The sequence below is a fragment of the Leptodactylus fuscus genome, chromosome 4, assembly GCF_031893055.1.
Source record: "Leptodactylus fuscus isolate aLepFus1 chromosome 4, aLepFus1.hap2, whole genome shotgun sequence".
Taxonomy (NCBI): Eukaryota; Metazoa; Chordata; class Amphibia; order Anura; family Leptodactylidae; genus Leptodactylus; species Leptodactylus fuscus.
Window position 1 is genome coordinate 15941416 of NC_134268.1, and position 17949 is coordinate 15959364.

At 45.5% G+C, this 17949-nt stretch overlaps 1 protein-coding gene across 2 annotated transcripts in view; it reads right to left on the bottom strand.

The window, feature by feature from the left end:
• The window catches only part of EFR3A (EFR3 homolog A), an 86445-nt gene that overhangs the window by 12821 nt on the left and 55675 nt on the right, over positions 1-17949 (bottom strand). For both annotated transcript variants that reach the window (XM_075270095.1, XM_075270094.1), the window contains exons 12-18: positions 13409-13520; positions 8832-8883; positions 6700-6872; positions 3651-3726; positions 2911-3072; positions 2309-2440; positions 2163-2230 (exon numbers count right to left, since the gene is read on the bottom strand). In XM_075270095.1, the coding sequence (XP_075126196.1) occupies positions 2163-2230; positions 2309-2440; positions 2911-3072; positions 3651-3726; positions 6700-6872; positions 8832-8883; positions 13409-13520 (775 nt within the window). The remainder of the gene's footprint in view (positions 1-2162; positions 2231-2308; positions 2441-2910; positions 3073-3650; positions 3727-6699; positions 6873-8831; positions 8884-13408; positions 13521-17949) is intronic.

Genomic DNA, 17949 nt, shown 5'->3' on the forward strand with positions numbered 1-17949 from the left:
GAACCGCATGACTTCATTTTATTTTATTTTTTATTCACATTTGCATACTTAGCTATACGACTCTTGATAGGTCGTACCACCGTTTTTTCTTAGCCCGTACTGTTGGTTTCTCTGGTGCGGGCGGAGTGCCCGTGCTCTTGTGGTGATAGAATATTCCGCCGAAAAAATTTGCACAAAGGCTCGTAACATCTAGCTAATGAGCATGCGTTCCAGCTTGGACCGCATCTTTTTCCTCCGGAAGTGGCACATGGAGCGGTACGGTTAAATAGGCCGAGGCGCTCCGGATAGAGTTTATTTCTTCCTAGCTTGAGTGAAGCTCGATTAGTGAAGGTAAGACAATATTATTGCTGGAATCTTGTTCTAATGAAATATAATAGTCACTGAACATATGGGATGTTAAGGATCTATAGTTATCTCGAGTATGAATAATATGATCAATATATAATAGTTTGTCTATGACTAATGATGTGTAATACATCACCTGAGCTTAATTCAGAATTCATATAATATACCTTGGATTTGTTTATAGGTTCTGGGTTTATAGGTAAATGATTTTCTTGCCTAATAACGTCGTGGTCTGTTGTTTTTTTCTTTGACAAGCTAATCTGTTTTTTAAATTATGTCTTTGTATATTCATGTTTTTTATACATATACTATATTTATTGTTTTTAACTAGTTACGCACTTGATAAAGGGTTCCGACCCGAAACGCGGCAACTGTTTTTGCGTTGTGCAATCTTCTTTTTGAATAAATTCCTTTGGACCTGAGAGCGCCGTCCCTTTGTTCTTCCATTGGTGCATCCTCCTGGTTTTTGACCAGTGTTATAGAGACGTGCTGCCACTCTCACTCTGACGAAGCCTAATATTGCTGAAAACGGAGTTGTGAACGGAGTCACAACCCGATCAGGTGAGAGGCCACCAGGTCCTGAGTTCTTTTCATAAACACCAGATAATTCATCTATATATTTATAATAGACCATCTACACTATAAGTGTGCTCGGTATCTCTCTATTCTCTAGCCTTAAGAAAGGCTATTCATCTCCTACCTTTAGAGGTCTTCTCTGCCCCACTGTTCGGTATAAATCCCGGTTTTCGTCTGTATGCAAATGAGTTCTCTCGCAGCACTGGGGGCGTCCTCAATGCTGCGAGAGAACTCTCCAGCGCCGCCTCCATCTTTTTCTGGAATGACCTCTCTGTGTGTCTTCTTCCGAAGATGGGTTCAAACTTCTAGGCCTCGGGCACATCGGACTGTGCATGCCCGGGCCACAAGAAAATGGTTGATTACTTACTATGTAAGCGGCCATTTTTCTTGTGGCCATGGGCATGCACAGTTGGCTCTGCCCAAGGCCTGATGGCAGGGCCGACTGCGCATGCCTACAAGACTGAAACCCAGGACGGAGGAAGACGCAGGGAGAGGGTGTTCCAGAAGAAGATGGAGGCGGCGCTGCAGATTTCTCTCGCAGCATTGGGGACGCCCCCAGTGCTGTTAGAGCGCTGGGAACCGCCCCCAGTGCTGCAAGAGAACTCATTTGCATACAGACAAAAACTGAGTTTTTTCTACCGAACAGCGGCACGAAGAAGACATCTAAAGGTAGGAGAAGAATAGACTTTTTTAAAGCTGTTCCTACAAGTGATGGAGGAAAAAAATGTCATTTTAACTACGGTATCATTTGGAATTTTCTTGTCAAACCCAACTCGGTCCGAGTCGATTCGCCCATCTCTACATATTTCCTAGAACTATCTCCACCATCAGGATATTCCTCCTCGCTCCTCCGGGATCCTCGCTAGTATTATTGATTATATTTCTACGTTTCTTCCTCCATTATGGATTTCTATACCAGGAATCACGGCCGACTCTCAGAACGGTCTCTCGTCTCCTTAAAGTAGCCCCTTCTTGGAATCGGCAGGTGGGGATATCAGATTATAGTGAGGAGACACGGCCTTCACTTTTGAGAACCTCAAGTAGTCTGTAGGTTCAAGACTGTCTTCACACCTTATTAAGTGAAGAGAGTCTAAATCTGTATGGAACGTCTTTGTTATTTAACTCCTTCACCACCATGTTTGCCCTTAAAGGGGTTGTGACAAGCAGTCGTGATAAGTTATAAGTTGGACTTTTAGGACTACGGTGCCTTCTGCCAGATAGTGACGGAGTCGCCATATTACCTGCATTTATCTCTAAATATGACTTCTGGCAAGAAATAAGGTGCGTCCATGTTCCTGGTTTCTATGACCTAAGAGGTAAAATACAGATGTTTTATTTCACATTCCCTTCATCCCGTGTACTAACGTCGTAGGTGTCAGAACGTTACCTTGCTGACATGCTGGCAAAACGCGGGAACGGCTATCATTTGGCTGAGGAAGTTGAGATACGCTGCGACCAGGGCCATGATGCTGCAACGGCTGAACATCTGCAGGTTGTCTTCGTTTGTGATCGCCATGTCCTAGGGGAAGAAGTTTCTGAGACTTGATATGGGTTTTATGTGCAGCTTTGCAGGGTGTCACTTATACAGGGTACTCAGTATGCTCCTTAGCACCCCCAAGTGGTAGCTGCAGGCGGCAGAATTTTATTATTTAGCTATGTTGATGGAGGGGATTTGGAGCTCTGTATCAAAAATGTATCTCTGAGCAATGTAAGGAAGGAATGGATAGACAAAAACTATGGACCTAGTTCCAGTTAAAGGGGTTGTCTGGTCCCAAATAGATTTTTCACAAGCCATCAGTGTGTGATCTGCAGGAGTCTGACACCTGGACATCACTCTGATCGGAATCAGCCTGTACACGTTGCCCATTCACTAGCAACTTGCAACAGCTGATCTGTGTGGGTTCCGAATGTCATCACACACTGATGACCTATACCATATATAGGTCAATCTGGACTGGAAAAAAACACAAAATAAAACCTATAACTCACCTGCAATGCAATGGCCACCCGTATGAGGTCGATCACCACTTCTTCATTGGCCAGCTCGATGGTCACCAGGGCCAGGGCTGTATAGAGAAGCTCATAGTTCTTATGGACGTTGTCCTCTTCCTTACAGCCCAGATATATGTGGCGGTATAGCTGCTGGCCATGCTGCGCACAAACAGATCGACATGTTAATACGTCCAAGGCTACATAGGAAGACATCATAAAATAAGAGACATATCTGATCTCCAGTCGTGACGTCTGAATCTCAAGCTATGCTGCAGTAATAGGAGGAGCGCGGCAGCAACGACCGCCATGCGGCAGAGGATCAAGGGAATTGCAGAGTCACTTGGATAGCATCGGCACTGCCCGTCCACTGCACAACACATGGGCGTGTGTGGTCCCGGTGTCCATGTGGATAAGTCATCAGGATCATCATCCTTTAATCTGTGACTTATTGTTATTGATTTTTTGCATTTTTTGTGTGCCCCCTCTAAGTAGACCTTTGGGGGCGCTGCGTCACGGTGACTCCCATGTGATCAGGAGAGCAGGGTTAGTAATAAATGGCCCCTGTCTCCTCTATAGGAGCTCTGCCCCCCCAGTTCTGCAGCTGCCTTATACAGCAAGGGTGCACAGGTCCTTGGATCCCTTAAAGGGGATGTTTTTTTTTAAATTTAGGCTCCACCAAAGCGAGACAGACTTCAGTTCTAGGGTCCCTATGCAGTTTTTGTAGGCGTATCGCTCACCTTTTTCACAAAGTTCACATCCTGTCTGCTGATCTTCTCGCGTTTAATCTTAAGGTCGGCAACATCTGGGATTATTCTGCAAGTGTAAAAAAATATAGAAAAATTAAAAAAGCAAATCAATAAATGAAAGTGATTCAATAGCTGGCACCTCCACACCCTTAAAGGGGTTCTACCATTAAAATCATTTATTTTCTCGTTGACACGTAGGAATAGCAGGCGGTCAAACTTCTTAGGCCTCGGGCAGAGCAGACTATGCATGTCCGCGGCCACAAGAAAAATGGCCGCTTACACAGTAAGTAAGCGGCCATTTTCTTGTGGCCCGGTGGGCATGCGCAGTTGGCTCTGCCTGAGGGCTAGAAGTTTGACGGGCTGCGCCGGAAGACGACGTCCCTGAAGAAGGTGGAGGCGGCGCTGGAGAGTTCTCTCACAGCATTGGGGACGCCCCAGTGCTTTTTGAGTGCTGAGGCCCGCCCCCAGTGCTGCGAGAGAACTCATTTACATACTGATGAAAACTGGGATTTATACCATACGGTGGCGCGGAGAAGACATCTAAGGGTAGGAGATGAATAGCCATGTGTCAACGAGAAAAAAATAGATTTTAATGGTAGAATCCCTTTAAAGGGCTTGTCCAGGAAATAAAGAACTGTGGCAGTAGACCGCAGATGGTGAAGCACAAACCCCATACTCTCCTATTCCCAGTGCTATGGTATCTCCCAAGACATGACTCCTCCGATTGGTCTCAAAGGACACATACGGTGAGGACTTCCACAAGGACAAGTCCTTAGGCGCCGCTGGTCTGGTCCAGTGAAGGGAGGGGGACACCAGAGAACCGGGGACAGAATAGCAGGAGTTTTCTTTTATGTTTCCCCTTCCCCGGCTTCCTGCCCCAGTTCTTTATTTCCTGGACAACCCCTTTAACCAAACCCGAATTTCTCATGAAACCAATTCAATACAACACGGTGAAAGGCTTGCAAAATTCATGCTAGGTTGCAATACACAATGCAGCCACAGGGTGGCCACACCTAGCATACACGATTGGATATCCTATATAGCATAGGCAGCCCATCACACTGTGACCTAATATCACAGAAAGCCGCTCATCCTGGGCCACAGCGCTACTAACAAAGGTGCAGACTCGCCGCCGGGGTTTGTAGCTGAGCTCATCAGTAATTCATGGCGCCCGGAGAACATGAAGTTCTGCGTCTCAGGGGGAGTCACCAGCCCCCTATAAAATATTAGCTGGTAATTATAACCATGTTTAGTAATTACGCTGCATTTTCAATCTTCAGGGATGAAGCTGTCACCATAATTATAAGCCGCGTTTCCATCGCTGAGTATTCGCGGGGCGAAGCATTTCTCATGAAATAAAAATACAATTATGTCCTTAATTAAGTCAATAATGGAAGCGAAAAAAGCGTCTGCGGCAAAATGAAATATTCAGGGGGGGCCGGAAATAAAAAGCGTTCCTGGTCTGTAAAGTACAAGACGGCGATGGGTGTAAGGGTCTGCGGGGAGGCTGCAGGATGGGTGAGTGTCATCCAAAGGATAGAGGGGAACCTGCTCGTGGTAGGGGTCCGACTACTGCCTGGGGAACAACTGCTGGGACCCCCATAGGACATGGGAACAGGGATCCTGGAGCTGTGCGAGTGTATACGGACAGATGACGTTCTGTACTTCCTCGGGGTCCTGCATTCTGTGGGGGTCCCAGCAGTCAGACCCCCCCTTGTCCCTATCCTATGCACAAGATATACACTCACCGGCCACTTTATTAGGTACACCTGTCCAACTGCTCGTTAACACTTAATTTCTAATCAGCCAATCACATGGCGGCAACTCAGTGCATTTAGGCATGTAGACATGGTCAAGACAATCTCCTGCAGTTCAAACCGAGCATCAGTATGGGGAAGAAAGGTGATTTGAGTGCCTTTGAACGTGGCATGGTTGTTGGTGCCAGAAGGGCTGGTCTGAGTATTTCAGAAACTGCTGATCTACTGGGATTTTCACGCACAACCATCTCTAGGGTTTACAGAGAATGGTCCGAAAAAGAAAAAACATCCAGTGAGCGGCAGTTCTGTGGGCGGAAATGCGTTGTTGATGCCAGAGGTCAGAGGAGACTGGCCAGACTGGTTCGAGCTGATAGAAAGGCAACAGTGACTCAAATAGCCACCCGTTACAACCAAGGTAGCCAGAAGAGCATCTCTGAACGCCGCACAGTACCTCGAACTTTGAGGCAGATGGGCTACAGCAGCAGAAGACCACACCGGGTGCCACTCCTTTCAGCTAAGAACAGGAAACTGAGGCTACAATTTGCACAAGCTCATCGAAATTGGACAATTGAAGATTGGAAAAACGTTGCCTGGTCTGATGAGTCTCGATTTCTGCTGCGACATTCGGATGGTAGGGTCAGAATTTGGCGTCAACAACATGAAAGCATGGATCCATCCTGCCTTGTATCGGTAACGGTTCAGGCTGGTGGTGGTGGTGTCATGGTGTGGGGAATATTTTCTTGGCACTCTTTGGGCCCCTTGGTACCAATTGAGCATCGTTGCAACGCCAAAGCCTACCTGAGTATTGTTGCTGACCATGTCCATCCCTTTATGACCACAATGTACCCAACATCTGATGGCTACTTTCAGCAGGATAATGCAATGCCATGTCATAAAGCTGGAATCATCTCAGACTGGTTTCTTGAACATGACAATGAGTTCACTGTACTCCAATGGCCTCCACAGTCACCAGATCTCAATCCAATAGAGGAGCATCTTTGGGATGTGGTGGAACGGGAGATTCGCATCATGGATGTGCAGCCGACAAATCTGCGACTGCAACTGTGTGATGCCATCATGTCAATATGGACCAAAATCTCTGAGGAATGCTTCCAGCACCTTGTTGTATCTATGCCACGAAGAATTGAGGCAGTTCTGAAGGCAAAAGGGGGTCCAACCCGTTACTAGCATGGTGTACCTAATAAAGTGGCCGGTGAGTGTAAGTGCTAGTAGGAATATCCCCGCAGGCAGAAGGTTACGTACGTCACTGTGCAGACAAGTACCTGATGCCGCGCAGTTTCGCTCTGTTGTCATGGCGATCTATAAGGTTGTGCAATATTTCAAGAACGAGCTGACGCAGCTCCGAGTCCTCCATGAGGGAGGGAGACAGGAGGGGATCCAAGAACGGGGGAGGAAGGGCGGCTGCGATGGTCTTTGCCTTGTAACCTGAAGTCACCTGGAAAGGAAAAAAAGCAAGAAAGTTACAAAAACGAAGAAGGACGGGATTAGGGGATTAGCTATAAACCTGCGAGTGCGCACCTGGCACGTTCCAAGGAGCGGACAGGGACATCAATGCTTACAAAGGGTAAGCTGCAAGTGTCATGGATAGGAAGGATGGACAGAAGGAAGACTTATAGCGTTTGACGTGTATGCAGGGCCGGCGTCAGCGCACAGCATAGTCGGGCAAGTGCCGGGGCCCACAGAGCCTCTAGGGGCCCCCGGCACTTTCCTGCCCCAGCACTTGCCTGTCCCGATTTCAGCACATCGGCGTCCGACGGATGCCGATGTGCTGAATACATAGACGATTAAAGCAGGAACTGTGAGCGCAGCTCCTGCTTTAAAGTTGCGGCCCGGCTTGCGTGTGTAGGCGCGATGATGTCATCACATCGCGCTTACACACGCACGCCGGGCCGCGGCTTTAAAGCAGGAGCTGCGCTCACAGTTCCTGCTTTAATCGCTATGTGACTGGAGTGAGAGAGCGGAGAGAGGAGCGTCGGGGGAACGATGGAAGGTGAGTGTGAGTGTTTGTTTTGTATTATGTTAAGGTGGAACATAATGAAGGGGGCCCATGAAACTGGGGGGCAAATGAAGGGGAGGGAACGGCATGACACTGGGGAAGATGAAGGGGGTGGGGGGAGAACGGCATGACACTGGGGCAGATGAAGGGGGGGAGAACGGCATGACACTGGGGCAGATGAAGGGGGGAGAACGGCATGAAACTGGGGACAGAGATGGAGGGGGCCCAATGAAACTGGGGGGGCAAATGAAGGGGAGGGGGGGAACGGCATGACACTGGGGAAGATGAAGGGGGTGGGGGGAGAACGGCATGACACTGGGGCAGATGAAGGGGGGGAGAACGGCATGACACTGGGGCAGATGAAGGGGGGAGAACGGCATGAAACTGGGGACAGAGAAGGAGGGGGCCCAATGAAACTGGGGGGCAAATGAAGGGGAGGGGGGGAACGGCATGACACTGGAGAAGATGAAGGGGGTGGGGGGAGAACGGCATGACACTGGGGACAGAGATGGAGGGGGCCTAATGAAACTGGGGGGGGGGGCAAATGAAGGGGAGGGGGGAACGGCATGACACTGGGGCAGATGAAGGGGGGGAGAACGGCATGACACTGGGGCAGATGAAGGGGGGAAAACGGCATGAAACTGGGGACAGAGAAGGAGGAGGGCCCAATGAAACTGGGGGTCAAATGAAGGGGAGGGGGGGAATGGCATGACACTGGGGACAGAGATGGAGGGGGCCCAATGAAACTGGGGGGGCAAATGAAGGGGAGGGGGAATGGCATGACACTGGGGACAGAGATGGAGGGGGCCCAATGAAACTGGGGGGGCAAATGAAGGGGAGGGGGGAATGGCATGACACTGGGGCAGATGGGGGGGGTGGAACAGCATGACACTGGGGCAGAGACGGGGGACGTGAAACTGTGGGCAGATGAAGGGGGAGAATGTGATGAAACTGGGGACAGAGATGGAGGGGGGGACATGAAACTGGGGGCAGAGGAAGGGTGTATATGAAACATATATATATATATATGAACATATATATGAGAGATGGAGGGGGGCATATCATTTACGGGTGACTGTAGGAGGAGCCAAATTTGCCGCTGCGCGCAGAGCGCGCCGCACATTTTTCCCCTCTTTCTATTCTTTAAAAGTTGGGAGGTATGACGTTGGTGACGTCACTCGCTTCATCTGCCACGCACAGTGTCTCGACTCCCCCGCCTCCTTTACAAGGGGCCCCACTGAGGCTCTGTCGCCCAAGGGCGCATAAAAACCTGGAGCCGGCCCTGCGTGTATGTATTGGTTTCTGCAGATCAGCGGGGACGCCTAGGACCCTCGCTGACCAGAGAAAGCCTCGGCTTCGCGGTTGCAAATCACGGCCGGTGGATTTAGGGGCACGTACCATCAGTAGGGATCGCAGCAGCATGATCTGGATTCTCTTTGTTCCCAAATCCCTACAAGAAAAAACAAAACATCACAAGTGAAGGAAGACGACAATAGAAATCCGGAGAAGGCTCATCATAAAGGCGGAATCTTCCGGGCGCATCACTATAGGTGGGCTTACCTGCCACCAAACGAGACCCCAAGGACTATTATACCCCATTATCACCCACCCAACGCCCGCCCATACCCACAGGTACCACACAAGAACGAAGACACCCCAAGGACTATTGTACCCCCCACCCTATTCCCTTGAATGAGTCGAGTCCCAGTGGTCGGACCCCCAGCAATATAACACCTACCCCCATCGTGTGTATAGAGGACAAGCGTCTGTCATGGCGCAAACCCTTAAAGGGTCAATAGGAGGTTTAGGATAGGAATAGGAATCAATAGGAATAGAGGAAAAATCCTAATCCCGGATTATCAGATAGTATGGAATAGCGGAAATACCTAAACCCGGATTATCAGATAGTATGGAATAGAGGACAAATCCTAATCCCAGATTTTCAGATAGTATGGAATAGAAGAAAAATCCTAATCCCGGATTATCAGATACTATGGAATAGAGGAAAACCCTAATCCTGGATTATCAGATAGTATGGAATAGAAGAAAAATCCTAATCCCGGATTATCAGATACTATGGAATAGAGGAAAACCCTAATCCTGGATTATCAGATAGTATGGAATAGAAGAAAAAACCTAATCCCGGATTATCAGATAGTATGGAATAGAGGACAAACCCTAATCCTGGATTATCAAATAATATGGTAGAGGAAAAATCCTAATCTTGAATTACAAAATAGGCTTACCTGCCACCAAACGAGACCCCAAGGACTATTATACCCCATTATCACCCACCCAACGCCCGCCCATACCCACAGGTCCCAAACAAGAACGAAGACACCCCAAGGACTATTTTACCCCCCGCCCCAGTGATCAGACCCCCAGCAATATAACACCTACCCCCATCGTATGTATAGAGGACAAGCGTCTGTCATGGCGCAAACCCTTAAAGGGTCAATTAGAGGTTTGCTGTATTTAAAGGGGTTTTCTGGGACTTTCCCGTTGATGGGGGTGGGGTCCAACACCCAGGATCCGCACCGATCAGCTGAATAGAGCTGAGCTGCAATACCAAGCCCAACCACTAGGCTACGTATAGCGCTGTAGTTGGTAGTAAATCACGAGGGCGCTGTGCTCACCCAACTGCTGCCGCCTCTTCACGCAGCTGATGGGTGAGGGGCCGGAGTGTCAGACCCCGCCCATGACATATGGCCGGGCCCTATAGGCGGAGTCATTTTACATTCTGGAATATTCTCTAGAATCGCTGCGCGCTCCGTTCCTCTTCCTGTGCTCTCTCGCAGCGCTCTCTGACCCGTCCCCCGGAGCGAGGCGCCGCAGCAGCTGAGGGGAGACTTTCCCTCCCCAACAATGACCGTTTCCTCGGCACTGGTTTGGAGAATTCTGTGTTACCGTGGTAACTCGTGACTGTTGTCATGGTAACAGACAGCGGTATATTCTACTTCTCATCGGCGGATTCTTTACCGCTGACTCCCCCCCCTCCCCCCCCCCTCCCCCCACATTCTGTACGGAGAAAAGTCAGGCAGCAAGGAGTTTGCGTCCGTGCGGCGTGAAGGACAACGCGGCGCAACCCGAGGAGGCCAAGTCCGTCTCGCTGTCTGATGTTATCGCCGTGCAGGTAGATCGGGCGCGTGTACTGACAAGACGTAGCGTGTGCGGCGAGACCGCGCAAGAGAGAGAATATAAGAACAGTCGCCTCAATCTCCGCAACGTCACCAGGGAGGCGAGACCAAAAAGATGGAGGCAACTCCTACTATGAGAATACAGCATGGAGGACAAAGCCTAATACCGAATTATCAGATCGTATGGAATAGAAGAAAAATCCTAATCCCAGATTATAGGATAGTATGGAATAGAGGATAAACCATAATCCCAGATTATCAGATAGTATGGAATAGAGGAAATCCCTAATCCCAGATTATCAGATAGTATGGAATAGAGGAAATCCCTAATCCCGGATTATCAGATAGTATGGAATAGAGGAAAACCCTAATCCCGGATTATCAGATAGTATGTAATTGAGGAAAACCCTAATCCCAGGTTATTGGATAGTATGGAATAGAGGAAAACCCTAATCCTGGATTATCAGATAGTATGTAATTGAGGAAAACCCTAATCCCAGGTTATTGGATAGTATGGAATAGAGGAAAACCCTAATCCTGGATTATCAGATAGTATGTAATTGAGGAAAACCCTAATCCCAGGTTATTGGATAGTATGGAATGGAGGAAAAACCCTAATCCCAGAATATCAGATAGTATGGAATAGAGGAAAACCCTAATCCCAGATTATCAGATAGTATGGAATGGAGGAAAAACCCTAATCCAGGATTATGAGATAATCTGGGATTAGGGTTTTCTTCTATTCCATACTATCTCATAATCCTGGATTAGGATTTTTCTTCTATTCCATACTATCTGATAATCTGGGATTAGGGTTTTCTTCTATTCCATACTATCAGATATTATGGAATAGAAGAAAAATCCTAATCCCGGATTATCAGATAGTATGAAATAGAAGAAAACCCTAACCCTGGAATATCAGATAGTATGGAATAGAGGAAAACCCTAATCTCAGGTTATCGGATAGCATGGAATGGAGTTCAAACCCTAATCCCAGATTATCAGATAGCATGGCATAGAGGAAAAATCCTAATCCTGGATTATCAGATAGTATGTAATAGAGGAAAACCCTAATCCCAGGTTATTGGATAGTATGGAATGGAGGAAAAACCCTAATCCCAGACTATCAGATAGTATGGAATAGAGGAAAACCCTAATCCCAGATTATCACATAGTATTGAATAGAGGAAAACCCTAATCCCAGATTATCAAATAATATGGTATAGAGGAAAAATTCTATTCCAGGATTACAATATAGTCTGCTATTATATTTTATATCCTAGATTATCAGAGTGTAATTGTAATCTCAAATTATCAGATCGTCCTGTAATAAGAAAACTGTTTTATCATATACTGAGGAAAAATCATAGACCTAGATTAGCAGATCAGTCAAGGATTAAGGTGAAATCCTAACCGGATTATCCTAATCTAAAGGTTATCAAACAGTCCAGAACTAAAGAATAATCCTAATCCCATATTATATAATAGTCTGGAACTTAAAAGAGAAAAGTCCTACTCCCAAATGATCAGATAATTCAGAACTATGGAAAAATCCTAATCCCGAACTATAAACATTCTATTATAACAATCTAAATCCCATATTATCAGATAAAAATACTAATACTAGAGTATCACAGGCTGTAGGTCTGTACTGAGAAAAAAAAAAAAAAGTCTTAATCCCAGATTAGCAGATAGTCTGGTGTGGAGATAAAAATTTAACACTGGAATTATCAAATGGCCCGATACTAATTTCAGATGATCAAACAGTCACGTACGAAAGAAAAATCCCAATCCCATATTATACAATAATCCCATTCTAAGGAAAAATCCCAATCCCATATTATACAATAATCCCATTCGAAGGGAAAATCCTAATCCCATATTATACAATAATCCCATTCTAAGGAAAAATCCCAATCTCATATACAATAATCCCATTCTAAAGAAAAATCCTAATCCCATATTATACAATAATCCCATTCTAAGGAAAAATCCCAATCACATATTATACAATAATCCCATTCTAAAGAAAAATCCTAATCCCATATTATACAATAATTCAGTTCTAAGGAAAAATCCTAATCCCATATTATACAATAATCCCATTCTAAGGAAAAATCCCAATCCCATATTACAAGACAGTCCCCACTACTAGTGGCCGAGTCAAGACAAGAACTAGTCACGACATTGCACCTGTTGCGGATTTGCGTTGAGTTCTCTGGTCATCGCTGGGCCCTGGGCCTATGTCGGAGCCCCCACCCCAATAGTTCTGTAGCCTTAACACTGTAATGGGTGGGGTGAGGTCTACTAACATGTTCTGGGTGACGCAGGTTCACCGTGTGGCACTATTACACCTCGCCTGACCATAGTGATTGATACTAGGGGTCAGCGGCCCCCCCCCCCCCCCCCCAGTGGTCAGACGCTTATTACCTAGGACAGACCCCTTTAAGAGGGCAATAGTATCACATGATCAGCTCTGCTACATCGGGTGACCTCGGCCCAGATCTGTCTGAGAGAAGAGACCTTTACATGGAGGCAATGACGGCCGGCCCATGGACACATCAGACGGATTCTGGATTTTCACATGACGCACGAAAAGGTGAAACTCAAGTGGAAATGTCAACAAGGGACAGAAATCCGTCCGGACAGGAGAGATTATATTTTTTGTCTGAGTTTAACTTGGGCTGTGTAGACGAGAAGGACGGCCCCGGCCCGAGCCAACTAACACTATGGGCATAGGCAATGAGCCCTGGGAAACGTGCAAATAAGGAAGCAACTCTAGTGCCACCTAGAGGCAGGGCCATGTCAATGAATCTCCGATCCACACACATCACTCACCCCAACTGGCTGGTATCGAGCGTGTGCGAAGACCCGAAAACTGGCACTTTGCCCATGATGAACATCATAATCTCAGATCGCTGGTAATCCGGTAAATTACTGCCAAAGAAACCTGGAAAAAAAAAATATATTTTTTTTTTTTTAAATTCCCAAAATATTTATTCACTAGCTGGTACCCGCGACTTCGTCTGCGGTGATTGTAGCAGTGGGTATATACAGGTGCGGGTTAGGTTTTCGTACTGTGTATAAGGTCTGGGATATGAAATGTAACTTTGTATCTTGTTGTTGCTGTAATTCTGAGAATACATGAGCCTTTTGTGTTGCAGTTACTTTGTATTTGAGCTGCTATATATACGGTGTTGTGAGAAACTTTACATAGTGACTTTGGGACAGAAGTATTTGAAGTTAACCCTTTCCCGCCGATGGCATTTTTTGATTTTCGTTTTTGACTCCCCTCCTTCTAAACCCCATAACTTTTTTATTTCTCCGCTCCCAGAGCCATATGAGGTCTTAATTTTTCCTGGGACAAATTTTTCTTCATGATGCCACCATTATTTATTCTATATAATGTACTGGGAAGCAGGGAAAAAATTCAGAATGGGGTGGATTTCAAGAAAAAATGCATTTCTGCGACTTTCTTCCGGGCTTTGGTTTTACGGTGTTCACTGTGCAACCAAAATGACATGTCCCCTGTATTCTGTGTTTCGTTACGATTCCGGGGATACCAAATGTATATGGTTTTAGTTACATTTTGACCCCTTAAAAACAAATCCAAAACTGTTAAAAAATTTTTTTTTGAAAAGTCGCCATATTCCGACAGCCGTAACTTTTTTATACGTGCGTGTACGGGGATGCATAGGGCGTCTTTTTTTGTGGGACTGGGTGTACTTTGTATTTCTACCATGTTCGGGAAATGTTATTGCTTTGATCACTTTTTATTCAAATTTTTATCAGAATCAAAACAGTGAAAAAACGGCGGTTTGGCACTTTTGACCATTTTTCCCGCTACGGCGTTTACCGAACAGGAAAAATATTTGTATAGCTTTGTAGAGCGGGCGATTTCGGACGCGCGGATACCTAACATGTATGTATTTCACAGTTTTTAACTACTTTTATATGTGTTCTAGGGAAAGGGGGGTGATTTGAATTTTTAATCCTTTTTTTTTTGTTTTTAATATTTTTTTTTACTTTTTTTAAACTTTTTTTTTTGCATTTATTAGACCGCCTAGGGGTATTGACATGGGTGGGCGGTGTCGCGGATTGTCAGAGTGGTGGGGGCAAACATGGCTGCTCCGGAGCGTTATAGAGCGCCTCCTGGAGTATCGTTAAGGTGAGGGGCAAAGTGGTAAAGTATATGTATATGTGATTGTGTGGGGTTAGGGGCGAGGCTGGAGAGGGCAATATGAATTTTGTGGCTTGCTATGGTCCAAAGTGTGTGAGATTGCAGAGATGGTGGTGTGAGTTTGGGTTTTGTGGGGGTCCTGGCACAAACGTATGTGCGCTATTGTGATGAAAAGTAGCCTATTGCGCAATGGGGTGTATTAACTATGTTTGTGGAAAATTTCAGCCAAATCGGTGGAGCGGTTTTTGCGTGATTGACCGCCAAACATCCGAACATCCAAAGGGTCCTGGGGAAAACGTATGTGCGCTATTGTGACGAAAAGTAGCCTATTGCGCAATCGAGTGTAGGGACTATGTTTGTGGAAAATTTCAGCCAAATCGGGGTCCAAAGTGTGTGAGATTGCAGAGATAGTGGTGTGAGTTTGGGTTTTGTGGGGGTCCTGGGAAAAACGTATGTGCGCTATTGTGACAAAAAGTAGCCTATTAATTAATTGGGTGTATTAACTATGTTTGTGGAAAATTTCAGCCAAATCGGTGGAGCGGTATTTCCGTGATTGAGGAACAAACATCCAAACCCACAAACTTTCACATTTATAATATTAATAGGATATAATTTTTGCAGAGAAGTCTTCTAAGGGTTAAAATATAAGAACATGCCCTTGTATACACCAGGGTTAAAGGGATCACCCAATTAAAGACACATCCCCTATTAATTTGTCAGAACAATGGGGTGGGGGGAGGGAACAATCACTAGCGATCATGAGAATGGGGGATTGAAAGTCCCATGGAGGACGCATGGGAAACCTTCAGACCACCGGTTGCCTGATCAGTTGGGGATACGGAGGTCGGACCCTCGACAATGGGACTCTTACTCCCTACTTTGTGGGGAGGAGGTTTTTAAAGGGATCCTATCATTGGATTCCCTTTTTTTCTGGCTAACACGTAGGAATAGCCTTAAGAAAGTCTATTCTTCTCCTACCTTTAGATGTCTTCTCCGCGCCGCCGTTCGGTACAAATACCGTTTTTCTTCGGAATGCAAATGAGTTATTTCGCAGCACTAGGGGCGGTCCTCAGCACTCAAACAGCAGTGGGGGCGTCGCCAATGCTGCAAAGGAAACTTTCCAGCGGCAGCTCCATCTTCTTCTGTAACGCCCTCTCCTTGTGTCTTCTTCCGTCCTGGGTTTCAATCTTCTAGGCCTCGGGCACAGCCAACTGTGCATGCCCATGGCCACAAAAAAATGGCCGCTTACACCAGTTTACTGCATGCGCAGTCGGCTCTGCCCAAGGCCCGAGGCCTAGGAGATTGAAACCCAAGACGAAAGAAGACACAGGGAGAGGGCATTCCAGAAAAAAATGGAGGCAGCGCTGGAGAGTTCTCTTGCATCATTGGGGACGCTCCCAGTGCTGTTTGAGTGCTGGGGGCCGCCCCTAGTGCTGCAAGATAACTAATTTGCATATATAAGAAAACCCGGATTTCTACCAAACGGCGGTGCGGAGAAGACATCTAAAGGTAGGAGAAGAATAGTCTTTCTTAAGGCTCTTCCTATGTGTCAGAGAGAAAATAAAGGGAATCCAGTGATATGATCCCTTTAAGGCTCTGTACATAGCATAGTGGCTGTGCTTGGTATTGCAGTTCAACTCCATTCAGTTCCACGACTGAGCAGCTACTGTATCATGTGACAGACGAACGTGATGTCATCAGCACAGGGCAGACATGGCAGTGTACGAGAGAGCTGTGGACTCTCCAAACAGCTGATCGGCTGGGGTCCCGGGTGTCAGACACCCACCAATCATATATTGATGATCTGCCCTAAGAAAACGGCATCAAAATAAAGTTTCGGATAATCCTTTTAGTTTTCACGTGAGACTGAATGAGTTCCTATGGGATGCGGCGCTGAGTGACTATAGACATTGTATCTGATAGTGACAGCGCTGGTGAAAGGCTGGGGACTCCGGCACTGCGCTGCCACTCTGCCCGACACAGGAGGTAACGTACTGACATTAGATGTCACTGTTGTATCTACTTACAACCAGGCCACAGAATAATCCAGATATCAACTATTAAAGCCTGCGATATTACAGCAGGTAAGAGATTACCACATCCATTATTATACCCGCATTTTTAGTTTTTAATTTTTCACCGGCTCAATCTGAAAATTTAATTACCAATTTATTCTCTAAATCAGAAACTTCTCAGAAATGCAAAGTCTATAAAAACATCAATTACAAAAACAGCAAAAAGGTGCTGAGCCGACAAAACGGGTCACCGGGAACGAGGAAGAACAGAGAAGAACAACAGAAATCATATAGAGGGGTAATAAAATACCGAATACAACAATATTCAATAGGAGGGATCAACAACCCCACAGACCAGCTGAGGAAAGCCGCAGCATCTACAGGGAGCATTATGTCAAGAGGCCTGTCGGCAGCAGAGTCCTATACAATTCTTGTACATATGAGTAGTATTATAGTAGTTATATTCTTGTACATAGGAGTAGTATTATAGTAGTAATATTCTTGTACATAGGAGTAGTATTATAGTAGTTATATTCTTGTACATAGGAGTAGTATTATAGTAGTTATATTCTTGTACATAGGAGTAGTATTATAGTAGTTATATTCTTGTACATAGGAGTAGTATTATAGTAGTTATATTCTTGTACATAGGAGTAGTATTATAGTATTATATTCTTGTACATAGGAGTAGTATTATAGTAGTTATATTCTTGTACATAGGAGTAGTATTATAGTAGTTATATTCTTGTACATAGGAGTAGTATTATAGTATTATATTCTTGTACATAGGAGTAGTATTATAGTAGTTATATTCTTGTACATAGGAGTAGTATTATAGTAGTTATATTCTTGTACATAGGAGTAGTATTATAGTATTATATTCTTGTACATAGGAGTAGTATTATAGTAGTTATATTCTTGTACATAGGAGTAGTATTATAGTAGTTATATTCTTGTACATAGGAGCAGTATTATAGTAGTTTTATTCTTGTACATAGGAGTAGTATTATAGTAGTTTTATTCTTGTACATAGTAGTAGTATTATAGTAGTTATATTCTTGTACATAGGAGCAGTATTATAGTAGTTATATTCTTGTACATAGGAGTAGTATTATAGTAGTTATATTCTTGTACATAGGAGCAGTATTATAGTAGTTTTATTCTTGTACATAGGAGTAGTATTA